This window comes from Jatropha curcas, chromosome 4 (assembly GCF_041381405.1).
Source record: "Jatropha curcas cultivar XTBG-Jc1 chromosome 4, XTBG_Jcur_1.0, whole genome shotgun sequence".
Taxonomy (NCBI): domain Eukaryota; kingdom Viridiplantae; phylum Streptophyta; class Magnoliopsida; order Malpighiales; family Euphorbiaceae; genus Jatropha; species Jatropha curcas.
In genome coordinates this window covers 28,128,446-28,144,316 of record NC_143154.1, presented here as the reverse complement: position 1 = coordinate 28,144,316, position 15,871 = coordinate 28,128,446, and the positions used below count along the sequence as shown (strand labels likewise).

General features: G+C 32.1%; 2 protein-coding genes across 3 annotated transcripts; both read right to left on the bottom strand.

Moving 5' to 3' along the window:
* Nucleotides 1-1,687: 1,687 nt before the first annotated feature.
* On the bottom strand, nt 1,688-6,921 carry CDC2CAT (CDC2C). The gene is made up of 9 exons (XM_012229366.4): nt 5,979-6,921; nt 5,156-5,440; nt 4,623-4,940; nt 4,244-4,471; nt 3,894-3,991; nt 3,270-3,378; nt 2,711-3,178; nt 2,432-2,567; nt 1,688-2,203 (listed from the first exon to the last, which is right to left on the bottom strand). Exons 1-9 carry the CDS (start codon nt 6,420-6,422, stop codon nt 2,196-2,198), a joined length of 2,094 nt encoding a protein of 697 aa, XP_012084756.1. The 5' UTR covers nt 6,423-6,921; the 3' UTR covers nt 1,688-2,195.
* Nucleotides 6,922-8,153: 1,232 nt separating this feature from the next.
* Nucleotides 8,154-13,067, bottom strand: LOC105644107 (putative WRKY transcription factor 4). Of its 2 annotated transcripts, XM_012229369.4 has the most exons (5): nt 12,716-13,065; nt 12,375-12,629; nt 10,454-11,178; nt 10,210-10,368; nt 8,154-8,884 (listed from the first exon to the last, which is right to left on the bottom strand). In XM_012229369.4, the coding sequence occupies exons 2-5, from the start codon at nt 12,612-12,614 to the stop codon at nt 8,602-8,604; spliced, it is 1,407 nt and encodes a 468-aa protein (XP_012084759.1). In that variant the 5' UTR covers nt 12,615-12,629; nt 12,716-13,065; the 3' UTR covers nt 8,154-8,601. The 2 variants fall into 2 exon arrangements, with proteins under 2 accessions (XP_012084759.1, XP_012084758.1); XM_012229368.4 differs by having other exon boundaries at nt 12,375-13,067.
* Between the last annotated feature and the right edge of the window lie 2,804 nt (nt 13,068-15,871).

Sequence of the window (15,871 nt, the reverse complement as noted above, 5' to 3'; positions counted from 1 at the left end):
ATTCATTAAATGAATGGTTTTTATTAATATCTTAATGAGTTGAGGGTAAAAAATGATAAAATAATTTTTATTGATTAAATTCTTAATATTCTTATTTTATCGAGAGTATAATATTCGCTAATTTTCAAATATTACTTTTCTCCACAGGTCAGTACTTCTAGAATTTTATTAATTTTGTTAATTTATATTAAATCTATTTGATTCTAAGAAAATAAAATAAAACTATTTAAGTCTTGTGGTTTAGAGCTCGAGTCCTCTCAACAATAAGAGTTTTTATTAATTTGAGAATTACTCTTATTATGTAGTATACAATATAATTTTAGCAAATTGGGCCTCTAATAAAAAAAAAAAAAAAAAAAAACTTTTTGAATAAAGGATCAATATGTTAAGTTTATCAAAAGAACTTTGCAGTTAATTTTTAAAAAATAAAAGGATTTATATGTTAGTTTTATTATAATTTAGGGACCAAAAATTTGTATCCCTTGTAAATATGAGAAAGAAGAGGGGCAAGAGAGAAAAGAAAATTAGGGTTAGCAGGATATAAATAGAGAAGAAAAGGGAAAAGCAGAGCAAAGACGCCTGAGGCCGAGCGCTTACCTCATGAGTAAGGGGTGGCGTGGTATTCCACGGAGAGAGGTTCTAATCGTGGCGCATGTTAGAGCGATGGGCGTACAATAACAGATAACTTGGGGCCGCCATGGCCGCTTTGCTGCTTTAGTCTTGCAGCCAAAGCGAGGGGATTGCCCTACATTTTCATTTCTTCAATTTCTTTTTTTATCCATTTTGCTATCTAAGAATTCTTCCGTTTTCTTTTTAAATGGAAAATTTTAATTTTTTTATGAAGTTTTGAAAGGAATTTTTTTTTCAACTTCTAAATTTCAATGAAGCTTGTAGCTTTATCTGCAAGTTGGGTGGGTTAATTTTCATAATTTATTTAAATAAAAAAAAATTCAATTTAAAATCACTGTTTTAAAAATGCTTATATATATATATATATATATATATATATATATATATATATATATATATATTATAAAATTCAACTTAAACCAATTAAAAATATCAATAATTGACAACAAGATACCTTACAATTTACAATGTTTATGCCAATGATCTTACACTGTATGTATAAGACATGTTTGGATTATTAATTTGTTTCCTTAGCTTTTGTTTGAGTTGTGGGAATATATTTTTAAGGAAAGAAAGTATCTATTCCAAATATCCAAGAGAATGAATTTTTTTTATTTGGGAAAGTGACAAATAATTAATTAAATTATTTTATAAAAATTACTCAAAACACCCTAAAATTTCAATAATTGTCAATTTTCAAATTTCCAACCAACTTCAATTTTCAAAAAAAAAAAAAAAAAAAGGAAAAATTACAGCACGGTTTCACATCCGTCACGTTCAAAGAAAAGATTAAAATTTTATATCAAAAAATTACAATATGATCTCTATATTTAATGAAAATATATAAAAATGAGATTTTTAAAATACAAAAACGATTAATTGTATTTCTTAAATTACAAGGACTGAACTATAAATTTTCCTATAAAATTTATTATTTTTCATTATTTTACTTCCTCTCCTTTCTAAACAAAGCCTTACATTTTTTATTTTTTTCAAATTTGAATTTAAATAATAATACTGAATTAATTTTCAACACATATCTCTCATTTCAATTAAATTGATCAATAGTTGATATATTTGATAATTATTTCTGTTCAGAATTACTAATCCTTTGCAAGAATATGCATATATCAAGAAAAAAGCATATCTACAATGAAAAGAAAAGGTAAACAAAAAACATGCTTCCTTTAAACAAGTTTTTTCTTTTCCTTTTTTTTTTTTCTTTTTCTATTTTCCCCTTTTCTTTTTCAGGTTTTGGGGCTCCTCTGTTCTATTCCTGATCTTCATTTCTTCCTATGTGATCAGTCCATTATACTATATAAAAAATTTAACAAATTTCTTTTCCTAATACAATGGATATGAACACATAAACTCAACTGTCAAAACCTAATCAAAGGCAGGCAGGCAGGCAGCTCTAAATACATTCCACAAGAAGAACTTGTTTGAGGACCATGGCTCACAAGCATAGGGCCAATTATCAACTTCCCCAATTTAGTTTACCAACTCTGCATAATCAAATTGCCTTTCAAGGGCTTCAAAGATTTTTCACTACCAGAATCCTTGCCTCAAAATTCTGCCAAAAAAAAAAAAACCATATATTTTTATAGAAACATGTAAAAATTGAACTTGAAATTCTTCTACTATAGCAATAGTATCTTATTTGACAATCAAAATTTTATACAAATTAAAAAACTGACAGAAATTTGAGAAAGTTTCACATGCATTTCAAGTTTCAGTATGTCTTTCTTTCTCTCTTTCTTAGCAGCAAATGCACAAGAATTTGGAAATTATTTCTATGTACCTTTGTCCAACCTTGATCTGCGAGCTGCATGGCGAATATGACTTTCATTTCTTTGCAAATGCTCATCAAATTTACATGATTGAGATAATAATGGTCCGGAAAATTCAACCTTCTCCCTTTTTTTCTCACAGTAATCCTAACAAGTTGAACAATGGAAGTGAGACTCAACACCAGAACATGAACATCCAAAAACATTATATTCCATTACGAATCACAAAAGATGTTACTTCTGATAGCTCTTGAAAGGAGAACATTTTTGCGGTTATGGTTTAGCCTTACCAAATTGCTTCTCATAGCATCTGCTCCATCAGTCGCCTTAGAATCAAAAATGTAGTATATGCTAGAGGGATCAAAAGAATCTGATGAACCAAATCTACTTAGTGACTTCTGCATTGGATTCTTGACTGTAACCTCTTGCTCGGCGTCATCATGTTTTCCATTCTCTTCTTTTCTTATAGTAAAGGAACTGTTTGCAAAGTTGAATCTTGTAGAATCTAATGAACTAAATTGACTTGATGAGATAGAATGATTAAAAGATAAGGTCGTAGCATCATCTTTTTGCCTTTTTGCCCATGCAAAGCCACTTGATGCTATGACTGGTGCCGGTCCTGTGAATTCGTAGTCCTCTTTTGTTTCTTGTAAAACCTCTGAGGTATTGTCAAATGAAATTAGTTCTCCTCTTCCCTTGTTCATCTGCTCATTACTGTTATTGCTCTTACGAACAAATTGAGTATTCTCTTTAATTTCCTGCACAAATAAAGAAACAATTTGCCGTGAGCCTACTCGCTTTCATGGTTGCAAGTGAGAACAAGTTACCAAGCACGAGAAAGAGAAATACCTCTTTTGTTGCAAATTTAGCAAAATTTTTGCGTTCTTGCAGTGCTTTATTATTTTTTCTTGATTTTCTTGGTGCTCCTGGATCTCTCATTTTACTGCCAACCTTTTTCCTAGAGGTACAGCATTTGTTCAGTGACAGCTATTTGAAAAGCATATTAAGCTGATGAATAAACACCTCTATCTGATTTGCTGAACAGCAAGAAGGTAAGGAATTGCTTTGCCCCAGAAATTTACAATTGTGTTTACAGATATAATAATATAGCTAGTAGTTTCATTAAATTACAGGAGGTGAATATAATTTTAGCTGCCTAATCAAGAAGCAGGTTGTCTTTAACAGATGTACTAGAAAAATTACAAAGATCATCACAGACAAGCCTGTAACTGCAGTCTCATGTCAGTTATAAGATAAACCAACAATAAGATCATCCACTACAAAGTTAAATCAAATAATCATAGTTGCAGTGATATTTATTATACAACTCAAACCAAATAGTTGATGAATTTCACTCAACCATGGAGCCAATTTAACATGGCATATAAGAAGGGCCTGGGGTAGTTAAAAGAGCTAGAATCCTTTTTTTACCTTTTTTAATTTCAATTCTGTGAAAAGAATTAAGAGTTTTACCTCCGTGCTTCTTCACGATATTTAGCATCCATTTCTTTGTTAGGTGCATACTTCGGCAAGCTGGATGGATCACATGCATGTGGCATTGTGCTGAAGTACTGAAAACAAGAAATGAATTGAAAAAAAAAAAGAACAAAAAGGTGAATGGAATAAAACATTGAAGAAAAAAAATAAAGCCAAAATTATATTCATGAATTCTTAAGCTTTCATAGTTCTTTAACCTCAGAAAACATGAATTTTAGCTCATGAATTGCAGTGGATCAAAATTCTAAATTGCAATGTTTTCCCAGTTTGATATTTAGTTTGAAACTAAAGAATCACCAGTGTATCAAGATTTCAGTGTGTGTTACCGGAGACAAAAGGGCAGAGGAGGCAGTCCCACGCTTTTCGGGTTCTATAGAAAGAAAACTTTCTATCAAGTCCACTGTAGTAGTTGGCAAATCTTTACACCTATCTCGAAGCGAACTTTCATAAACATGCTGGGGTTTAAACATGGTAGAATTAAGAAGCTTGGACTGTTTCCAGTACTGTTCAGGAGGAGACCCACAAAGCTTGAATATTTTGTGTAACTGTTCAACCTGATTGAAGGGCAACAGTTATTAACATCAACTGCCAATTATATAATATTCCAAAGCAAAGTTCAGTTTTTTTTCTTTATCATTTGCCACTTTTATTGCCATTTTAATTTATAATGATATTTAATTACTAAAGATATATTATAATGATTACCTCAGTTCTACCCTTAAGGAGAGGCTTCCCAAGGAGAAGTTCTGCAAATACACAGCCTACACTCCACAGGTCCACTGATACTCCATAACTTGTTGAGCCCATCAAGAGTTCAGGAGGGCGGTACCATAGAGTCACCACACGACTGGTTAGTTGATTCTTGTTTTTTGAGTTGAGGACATTCGCTAATCCAAAATCTCCTATTTTTAGAATCCCTTCATTGTTGATCAGAATGTTGGAAACCTTAATATCCCGATGCATAATGCCTCGTAAATGACAGTGTTCAATGCCCTGTAATAGTTGCTTCATGTAACACTTGACCTATACAGAAAGTCCACCTAGATGTTTAAACTTCTAAACACAGAAAGCAAAAAACAAAAAATGCAATGTCATAAACTTTGTATAACCTTGCAATCAAACCAGATGGCAATGATGAACTTACTCGAGATTGTCTTGGAATAATGTCCATACCCATTTAACCAAACATACACATATGCACACATACAAGCCCATGGAATAAATAGTAACTAACAGACCTGTGATTCGCTGAACTTGATGTCAGGAGAAGTCGAGAGTCCGGCAAGATCATGTTCCATATATTCAAATACAAGGTAAATGCTGTTTGACAATCGAGAAGTAATTATTCCTTCCAAATTTATAATGTTTGGATGGTCAAGTCTGCGGAGAATCACTATTTCACGTGCCATAAATCTGATGCTTTCTGGCTGAAAATTGTCAAACCGCACCTTCTTCAGTGCAACCATCCTCCCACTCTCAACTTCTCGTGCGCGAAACACGCTGCTGTATGTACCTTGTCCAATCTATGGCGCAAACATCATAAGTTGTAAAAATGACCAAAGCATGAACACTGAAGCACGTGTAATAAAAAAAGGGAAGAAATTGAGAAGGAAAAAGTAAAGAAATAAAATTTTCAATATAAGTTGCCGACCAAAAACTCGTACAGATATCCAAATCTGCTGCCCTGTGGAGAAACAAATGTAGCTTCCCACTGTTGCATAACCTCCTGTCTTGATATAAAACATTTATTGAGCATATGTTGCTTAGGTTTCTAGGAAATTACTCTAAGAAGAATCAGTATTCCTGTTTCCCAAGTTCACAATTTTCTCTCTTGATAAATTGGAAAAGCAATGCAAAACTAAAATTAAAATCTCCATAGATATGCATACTGTTATTTGCATTTCATTTCTCAACCAAAAGTTGGCATAAACAAACAATATGGTGAATGAGTTAATGAAATTTATAAAATGTAATAACAAGGAAGCATTTCCCATTATTGAAATCAAATCCAATAATAACCCATTATTCAAAAAAGAAAAGACAAAGAAGAACCCTTAATACCTTCTCTAATTTCTCATAAGCATCAGCTCGCAAAGGCACCCAACCATGAATTGCTTCAGCAGCTGCAGAACTGAGCCAACTAGGCCAACCGGCGGCGATCTGCTCAGCGTGCCTCTGGGAGAATCCCAATTTCAGATTGATGGGTCCACTTTTGCCACTAGAGCTCCTTCCCTTGGACTTTTTGAATTGAAAATTGCTATTTTGATGCTTCTCATTTGCCTCTTCCTCATTATTATTATCATCCAAGTCACAACTACCATGTCTACGTCTACTGCCATCTTTTTTGTCCTTTTTATTGTGTTTCTGCTCAAAATGAAAAGATCCAGATGTGTATTTTGAAGAACAACTATGATCATGAACGGCCAATTGAGGTGCATAAGAAAATTCTATAACAGGAGAAGCAGAGGCCACCGATAAAGCCCGTTTGGAGCTAACGCAACCCATTAACCCGAATCTAGGATCCTACCCAGATTGGGAAAATGGGTCTAATTTTGATATAGCACTATACCATTACGTTAAAATATGGGGTTGTGTTAGTCTCAAACGAAAGGAAGAAACCTGAAGGAAAAGAAAATTGGGAAAAAAAACAGAGTATCTTCTTTGGTCTTTTTTGGACAATGGGTTGTGAGGGTTTGTCGTTAGTTGTCTGCGAGATTTGCGCAGGATGTCTGGTACCAAAATAATCCGAGATTAAAGGATTAGAGATGGGTCCAATTTGGTTCATGTTTTTTTGAGGAAGCATAGTTGTATGTCTATGGCTTTTTTGTGTCCCTGTTTTCTTGTTTTTGCAAAAAGCAGAGGAAGAAAGAGAGGTAGAGAGAGAAAAAGGTGAAATGTAACCGTTAAGGAGGTTCTGTTATTATTTTCCGTTAGTTGATTTGGTTGCAGAGGAGGAGAGAGGGTCCTCTGGTTGTTGCAGGCCAACTGCCAATAACAGCTACAGTGTAACCTATTAAAAAACAGAGCTTGATTAGAACTACTCTACATTCTACATCTCCTTTAAACATATTTATATGGAGTTGTGTTAAATTACATTTTTCAAGTTGAAATAGTAATTTTTGGGAAACCATAATTAAAAAAAGAATTGCTTAGAATTTTTATGTCAATTATTCTATTTTTGTCTTCCTCTCTCTTCTAGCTTCTCAAAGAAGAATGAATGGCATAAAATTTTCTACATTTCCTTTTACCCCTTAGAAAACAGTACGGTAAAGATTTCAATTTTCATTTTGTCATAACTGTCAATATTTATTATTTATGTATTCTCTAAAAAAATAATTATGGTTTTCTAATAAATGGATTTTGTGCAATAGCTTATTATGAAATACTTTTGAAAGAAAAGGTCAGGACTTGACAGATAGAGATTTTCTTTGCTTTTTCTTTAAAAATTGAAATTATCCGGTTTGATTAACTTGACTCAAGACCATAGAACAGACATTTTTTTACTTGGCATCTTTTATCACTTTATTTAAGTTATAGTGATCAATAACTTTAAATGGTTGATTTCATCCTGAGTTTTGACCACAGATATATATATATATATATATATAAATCTAAAATTTTTGGAGAAATTTGTCGGCATTTGAAGTTCTATACTGGCAGGTTCTACTATAATTGGGAAAGTATTAATTTGTGAAGGTCTTACTATGACAAGAGAAGAATTCATGGATTTGATTGTCTTTCACTGTTTATAACTTGTACAACCTGTCATTGGGTAACATGACAATTTTGACAAAGTAATAAAGCATCTGGCCTTAGGAATCATAATCCTTTATTAAAAGCATAAAAAGAAGTCAAATAGTAAGCTAAAGCAACATGTAGGATTGATACCATTTCAAATAGCATTTCCTATTTTAAAGCCAAAGCAGAATTATGCCACCAAAAGCCAAAACCACAAGAATGACTATAGTAAAGCCAAATCAACTATCTCAGCATATGCACTTATAATCATATATAGATGATAGAAATCTAACACTTTCTTCTTAGATGATAAAACATTCAGAGGAATACAAGAAGTGAAAATAGACATCTATTGATAATCATTTCATGCCATGAATCCAAAACGAGATTATTCTCGTACTCAAAAACGAATGAGAATAGTCACGAGAAGAAAAAAAAAAAAAAAACTATATGTGTCCACCATATACACAAACAAGATATCACGCCACAACCTCCATATCCAGCAAATGAACAGAAAATTGAATTACATCAAAATATTGGGTGTTTTTCCTTCCATCTCCACTCAATTGTCAATAATCATATACAGTATGCCTTGTAAAATTTAATTTTACAGAACATGTAGTGAACACAGCATTCTCTGTCAAAGGGTTAACGTGTGCAGCAACTATTACCACTACATTTTATCCAAAAAGGTAAAAAAAGAGGTAAAAACAACAAGAGCCATTACAGCAGAATTCCCACAACTTCCAAATAAATTTCCTTTCTTCTCCATGCTTCTTCATTTCATCCAAAAAGGTAAAAAAGAGGTAAAAATAAAAAGAGCCATTACAACTGAATTCCCACAACTTTCAAGTGGTTTTCCTTTCTTCTCCATGCTCTTCATTGTGTACCACGTTACCTTGATGGATCCTTATGTTACTCTAGCAGCTATCATCAGAGAGAGCATTTATACAGTGATTTCCTCTTCTTTTAGTCTTAGAAGCACCGGTCTTTGGTCACTGTTCCCAAAGTCCATCCCCTTGAGCAAAGAATGCTTCTCAGCCATCAACTTTTGAGGTTTCAATTGCAGAGCATTGTTGTTAGCTGTGTTATGGCTGCTGTTTCTAGCTGCTGGAACGTCGTGGTTGTGTTTTCCTTCATACGTAGTAATGACAGCTTTGGGATCTGCTGCAGCTCTCTCAACATGCTTACGGACATTGCATCCTGTGCTAGTGCATTTGTAATAGCTCCTGTCCATATAACCAGTGTATCAGAAATTATCTTTTAGAAATATGCAGTATGATCAGCATAAACAATATTTATGATCGCAAGGACCAACAAGCATAACATGCAGCACAAATCTTGGGAAGGCATACCCAGCTTGATCATAATCAACATTCCAGGCAACAAATTTAGCATATTTAGTTAATTGCAATTAAAGAGCTTAGAATATCGTTATCTAGGATGTATTCAGATATAAAAACAATCCTGACATATTGAACAACATCAACAAGAACGTCAGGGTAAATTGAAGAAAACCTCAAGGAAAACTTCACCACAACTCAGGTGAGTACCTATTTATTGGAGTAAAAATGCACAATAAATGCTGGTATTCAAACACACTCATTTGGTATATCATTTTAGTTACATATTTTGAGACTTGTTCATTAAATTAGTGAAACAAATCTCATGGTGCCAAAGACATCACAGGTTAAATGATTGATGTTGACAATTATAAAAAGGTAAAGTATTTTAACAATTTTCATAACCAAGAAAACAAATATTTTGCAAGTTAAGGTACATTCTTCAAAGGTAGGCAAAAAAAAAAAAAAAAAAAAAAAAAAAACCATAAGGTCATAGATATGAATATGGTATTGACATTATGGCTCACTTTCAAAGAGCGAAAATTCAAACTCTTGGTGGGGAAATTACGGATCACATTCAAAGAGGGATACGTCAAAACTCTTGGCAATGGGAGATTTTTGCATGGGGATATAATACGGTTCCTAATCTATGGAACTTTTCGATTGTAGTTATTTTGGAGATTTAGGGTTCATCATCATAAAGGAGCAACAAGGCATAAACTCGGGACCTCATATTAATTTGTAGTTTTTGTTTCTCCTTAATGGAGAAGCACACAGGTGTTCTCTGGCCAGCCTTACACTGGAAATCTGTGATGTTTCCTTTATCCTTGTTTGTGTCTCTGTTCTGAGCATTTATTTATTCTTTTTCTAGCATATAATGGCCCTAATCTAAAGAATTCTGAATGGTGTGAAAAGATAAAGGTTCCTATTGCCGATCAAACAATCAAGTAATAAATGGCTTCCAAAGAAATCTTGATTCCAAACTTTAAACTTCCACAGGTGCTCTAGTCAATAATTTCAATCAAATAAAAATAAATAAATTCAGAGTAAAAAAGTGATAGAAAGTTTCCAAATTTTTTTATTTTGGTCTCATGATGATGGCAATAAAGATGGATTTGGCATGATTCGCATGGTGAATGCAAGTATTATCATCAGGAAAATGTGCAAGAGAAGATGGGGAGAGCAGGAGGAAGATGTAAAATAACAATCACCTTGGATGGGGGTTCCCTTTGACTACCTTCTGGCCATATTTGCGCCACCTGTAGCCATCATCTAAAAGATCAACTTCACTTCTAGTTTGAACAATGATTTTTGGCTCTGTGACTGTCTTGTGTGGTAAAACAACCTCAGATGTTTGGACATCTGTGTGTCTGCACTCCATGGCAAGATTTTTTCATAAATTTAGGGGAAAAAGATCTGGTAATGATTGCAAATAATAAAATGTTTCTCACTTGCCTTCTTTTAGGGTTCCGTTCGTCATTATCCCTTTCTTCTGCTCCTGTTGCCCTGTCACCTGCTTCCTCACTGTCACTTGATCCAGTCAGTTCTATGGGATCTGCTTGAGTAGATTCCTGGTCCCTCCCTTGGAATGAATGAGCAGGTCTTGTTTCACTCAACTTGTACATTTTACCATCTTGAGCTTGGGAGCCAATTTCAGGCTTAGCCTGAGAACTTATGCTTCCAGTTGGGTCACTACCATCTTTTGCTCGTTTGTTAGGTTGAGGCTGATCATGGTTGTGCAGGCCTTTGTAGATGATCTCAGTTATTTGGCCATCACTAGAACGCTCAACCTTCTTTTTAACAGGACAATTCGGATGTGTGCATTTGTAATAGCTCCTTGGATATTCACTGCCCTTAATTGGCTTCTGCCCATATTTGCGCCAGTTGTAGCCATCATCACTTGGTTTATCAACAGCAAGAGGAGGTTGCTGTCTCCTATCTGAATGAGAGACATCAGTTGATTCCACCGTGGAACTAGGAGGTTCAGAGGTTGATGGCAGCATCTGCTGCTGTGAAGTTTCACCAGGATTAAGTGATAGCTCGCGCGTCAACAACTCTGTGGAAGATGCTAATGAGGTGGGTTGATACTGAGCTTGCAAGTGCATCTGAGATTGGGCTGCAAATGCAGCTTGAGCTGTAACTTGTGCCAAGGCTTGCTGGTGGGACATTCCAAAGGGGCTCTGCAGATATAGGGGTATCAATGTAAAATTGCCTAGTACAAGTCATTGCTCTATAACATGGTACCGAGCACCACCATAACAACTGCTTCCTTTGCAGAAAGTTTCCTCACGTGTATACATTCAACTTAAACAGGTCGCAAGATCATCTCTTTATCAGGCCTAGATAAGATAATATTACACACCATACGTGGGGGAAAAATTTTATGTTGCCCAGGGCCAAGGAAGAAATACAAAATCCAAGATAGACATATTTTTCTCAAGGCATATCACTATTGATATTGTACTATCAGATATTCACACTACCTCATCTATACACAGTGTATGATTAAAGGAGCCTTGGAAAACAACATTTCATCAAGTTGTTAAGCCAAACAGTATAAACATGAGCATTGTATTCAAGGCTTTTAATCAAACTTCAGATCCAAAATTCATTACCATCAACTTGACTATGTTACTTGCACTTCCAACTCTTCATAATCTAATGTGAAATCAAAGTTCCCGCATCTAAGAAAGAAAAAGAGAAAATCGTCCTCAATAAATAATGAAACTACACAATCCAATCAGGCCTTAGGAAAAGAAAAAATTTTCTTTGACGTTTACTAGGCATGAAATGGTCCTTTGCAGAATCAATGAGAAGATAATTAACTTAGTTGACTTGCAAATACAGACATCCTGGAAAAAAGGAATAAGAAACTTCATAAAAAATATATGGTTGTATTGACATAAGAATCTGACCAACTAGAGTTCCTCACTTCCTGCAGTTCCAAATAAGACCTCATTTTCCTATCAAACCTTGGGTTGAATTGTTCACAAACTAAGCATAAAATGATAAAAACGACATTTATTTCAAGCCAATTTTTAAGCTCATAAATATGACTCCTTTACTCACTCACATAATCAACAAGCATCCAGATCATGCTTCTAATTCTCAAATACAAACAATTACTTCATCCAACAAGAATCACACAAATCATCCTTCTCAATCTCAAATCCAATCAAATATTTCAATTGATAATAAGTAAAAGAAAAAAAAGAACTATTATCACCACATAGCAAATTCAACACAATCCATAAGTCAGTTGTAACCATCTAAGAACAAAATAACACCTTTTCAATTGTTCGAAATCACCAAATACCATACCACACAACAAATACAGACCAAACCCATAATTCTTCAGATCCAATTATAAAAGTACCTGAGGAGTAGAAAAGAACCCAGGCGAACTTAGCAAACCGGAAGGACTCAACCCAGGAGGGACAGTAAACAATGGAGAAGGAGTCAAAACCAAATTCACAGGCCTACTTTGCTTAAACCCCAAATTACTATTATTCCCCACCCCATCTTGCTTCAAAGAAGAAACAGCGGAAGTACTAATATTATTATTAGCTAAAGAATTGTCAGTGAAAAAAGCCGGCCTGGCGATTGGAGAAACCATGGCACCAGCAAGTAACTGAGAAAAAGAGCGACAATCTGAGTCAGGAAAATTGTCAGAGAAGAAAGAAGAGACAAGAGTCATGGGGCCAGGGCTAAGCCCACCAGTGAAAAGGGTATCCATGGCTGGCCTTGGAGGCAGAGTTATCGTAGGGCGTGTCGGTGCTGCTATTGCTGTTGTGGGTTTTGAAGAAGTGGGGTCTTGTTTTTCTGCCATTGAAGAGAAAATTCAGATAAAAAGAATACTCTTTTCGTTATCTTCTTCTTCTACTTCTTCTTCTTCTTCTTCAGTTTCTTGCTGTCTTTTTACAGGAAATGGTTCCTTTCTGTTGTTGGTTGTGGCTCTCTGTGTACAAGCATAATAAATCTATGTAAAGACATGGTTTTTATTTTTCTCCCCTCTCTCTTTCATGTATCTAGTTTTTGCGGTAGTTTCGTGCTGTCTTGAAATTCAGTGGAAAGTCCACGGAGTGGAAATGGACAATCATTACTTTATTGTTTTTCCGATTAAATCAAATAAAATATTTTATTTATTTATTTTTCCTTCCCAAACATAAAACTATCACTTCATATTTTAAAAGTATTAAATTATTAATTTATTTAGTAAACAAATAATATCCACATCATAATATAAAAATTTTTATGATTTCTTTTTTAATTTAACTAAAATAATAATAAATGAAGAAATTTTTTCAGATCAAAATTTCTAATATACTTTTGTATTTTATAAATTAAAACTCAAAATTTACTCACATTTTCAATTTTGCAGAAATATATTGTATCCTTAGAATTATAAAATGTTTTAAATTATATAATTTAGGTTTAAACCTCAAACAACCTAAAATGTGCTTGTCCAATCTATTTTAATTATTACTACTTCTAAATTCTAATGTAATTTAGACTCACCTATTAATAAATCATGTTAATATTATATCTACATTGATAGTCGCATTATATGAATAAATATAATAAAATTAATTAATTATCTTAATTGTTAATTAAATTTTATTAATTTGCTCTTAAGTTCCAGACTCTTAATATATAAATATAATAATAACTTTACTCAAACATTCTTATCATATTAAGAAAATAAAATAAAATATTACTTATTAAATTTATAGTTGACTAAATTTTAAAATCACGATTTAAAGGAGAATTATATATATATTTAAATTTAATTGATTTTAATAAAAAAGAAAGAATGATTTTTTTTTTTTTGTAATGGAGATGATAAAAAAATATAAAGTTTTATTTATATTTATATTACTTTTGTGAATAACAGAAGCATTACTTAATTATATTTTACATTAAATTTTTAAATTGATATTGAAGCTCTAAATCATTTATTTTCTTATTTTCACATCATTATTTTCATATGATCCCTACAACAACGCTTGAGAACAAGATGAAATTATTATTGATAGAATAGGGATAAAATGAGAACAAAAAGAAACAATTATTGAAGATCAAATCATTACCCTTGAATGAAAGAATGATGAAGAACTCATCCAAGCAAAAAGTAGAATGAAAATAAGATAAAAAAAGTAATTTTTCCTAAAAGAAAGTAAACATAAATGATTATGTAATTGGGTTCGTTTTTTTTTTAAGGCAAAGGAAGTGGTTACGAAGAATAAAATCTATAACTTAAATTATGATAATTAATCTTATAAGTTATTTTTACCACTGATATGCTCTTATTCGGGTTAAATGATTATATATTTATTTAATTTTATTTATTTTCATATAATATACCAATAGAATGTCAAATTGAACTCTAATTACATTTGGATGTGTATTTAATGAAGCAAATTGAAAGAAATGAAATAATGGTGAAATTGACAAATGGGCCAAAAAGGGGAATCCCTTTTCCCAATTGACTTCGTTGCCCTCACCGACCGGCACCTAGGCAACAACTTCCAAAATACGGAACTCTGCAAGTGGCAATACTACCTTCTTTACGTCATTTTTTTTTTTTTCCAAAAAAAAAAATATATATTTTAGAATAAGTTTGGCATAATATTTATTTATTTTTGGTAAGTAACATAACATTTATTCATCATGAGTTTAAGTTGGACAATGGCTTGCGGCGGTTAACTAATAAATATTAATATTTAATAAAATTTTAACAATAGTTGATATTTTATATATTATGGTATATAATTTATATATATTTTTTATTTTCAAGGTGACTATGATATTTTTTATTTTAATGTATTTCACAAATAAAAATATTAATTAAATTTTTTAAAATAACATTTAGTAGAAAATCATTATTTAAAAATAACTATAAATAGAATTATAAAAATTTATTAATTTGAAAAGACTAATTTATTCTTGTAAGGTCAATAAAGTGTAAATATAATATAATATAAATTAATTAATAGTTCATACGAAAAAACTCTAAAATGCTGCTGATAAAATGTGCAGCTAGTCAGAACTTCTCAAAATCTATCAACAATGAAAATTAAATTTTGAATCTGATTCAAACTGAAATAAATTTGAAAATACAGTAAAAATAAAAAAAATAAAAAAAATAAAGGGATAGGAGAGGTAGCCGTAGGCAAGAAAGTCGTCCATAAAAAAAAAAAAAAAAAAAAAAAGAAATAATTTTTGAGGGAAGAAGTGAAGAGAGGAGGAGAGGGTAGATAGATTAATTTTTTATATATAGTGCGGTTAGTGTCGATTCTAAGAAACTATATGGCTAACTTTCTAAATGTTTTCTCTTCGTTAGACTTTAACAGATTGTTTGTATAGAGGTTATTTAATGGGTTTGGAGAATAAGATAAGATAAACGGAGATTATTTAGTCGTTTAGAAAAAAAGTTTGATGGAGATAATGGTTTTTTAAAAGTTATTTGAGGGATTGGAATCTATCTAAACATTTTAATCTTCAATCCGTCGAACTGGAGTGTAAACATGATTAGAAAATTACACTTTCAAAATTATTCATAGTTATATTTATAAATTTTACATGATAATGGTATTTTCGTAATTTTTATATTTAATATTAACAATATTATTAAACCTTTATTTATCATAATACAAAAAAAAAAAAAAAAAAAAGCATTTACCATATTTTACTATATCTTATTTTAATGATTTCTCCCTTCATCCAAGCAAAGTAAAGAGTAAGAATTTCTTTTTTTTTTTTTTTTTTTTTTTTTTTTTTTTGAATGTACTTAGGACTTTCCTCCAAAGTTATTTTATGGTAAAAGATATTAGTGACTTGTTACAATAGATTAATCTAGTAATTTTATCAAAT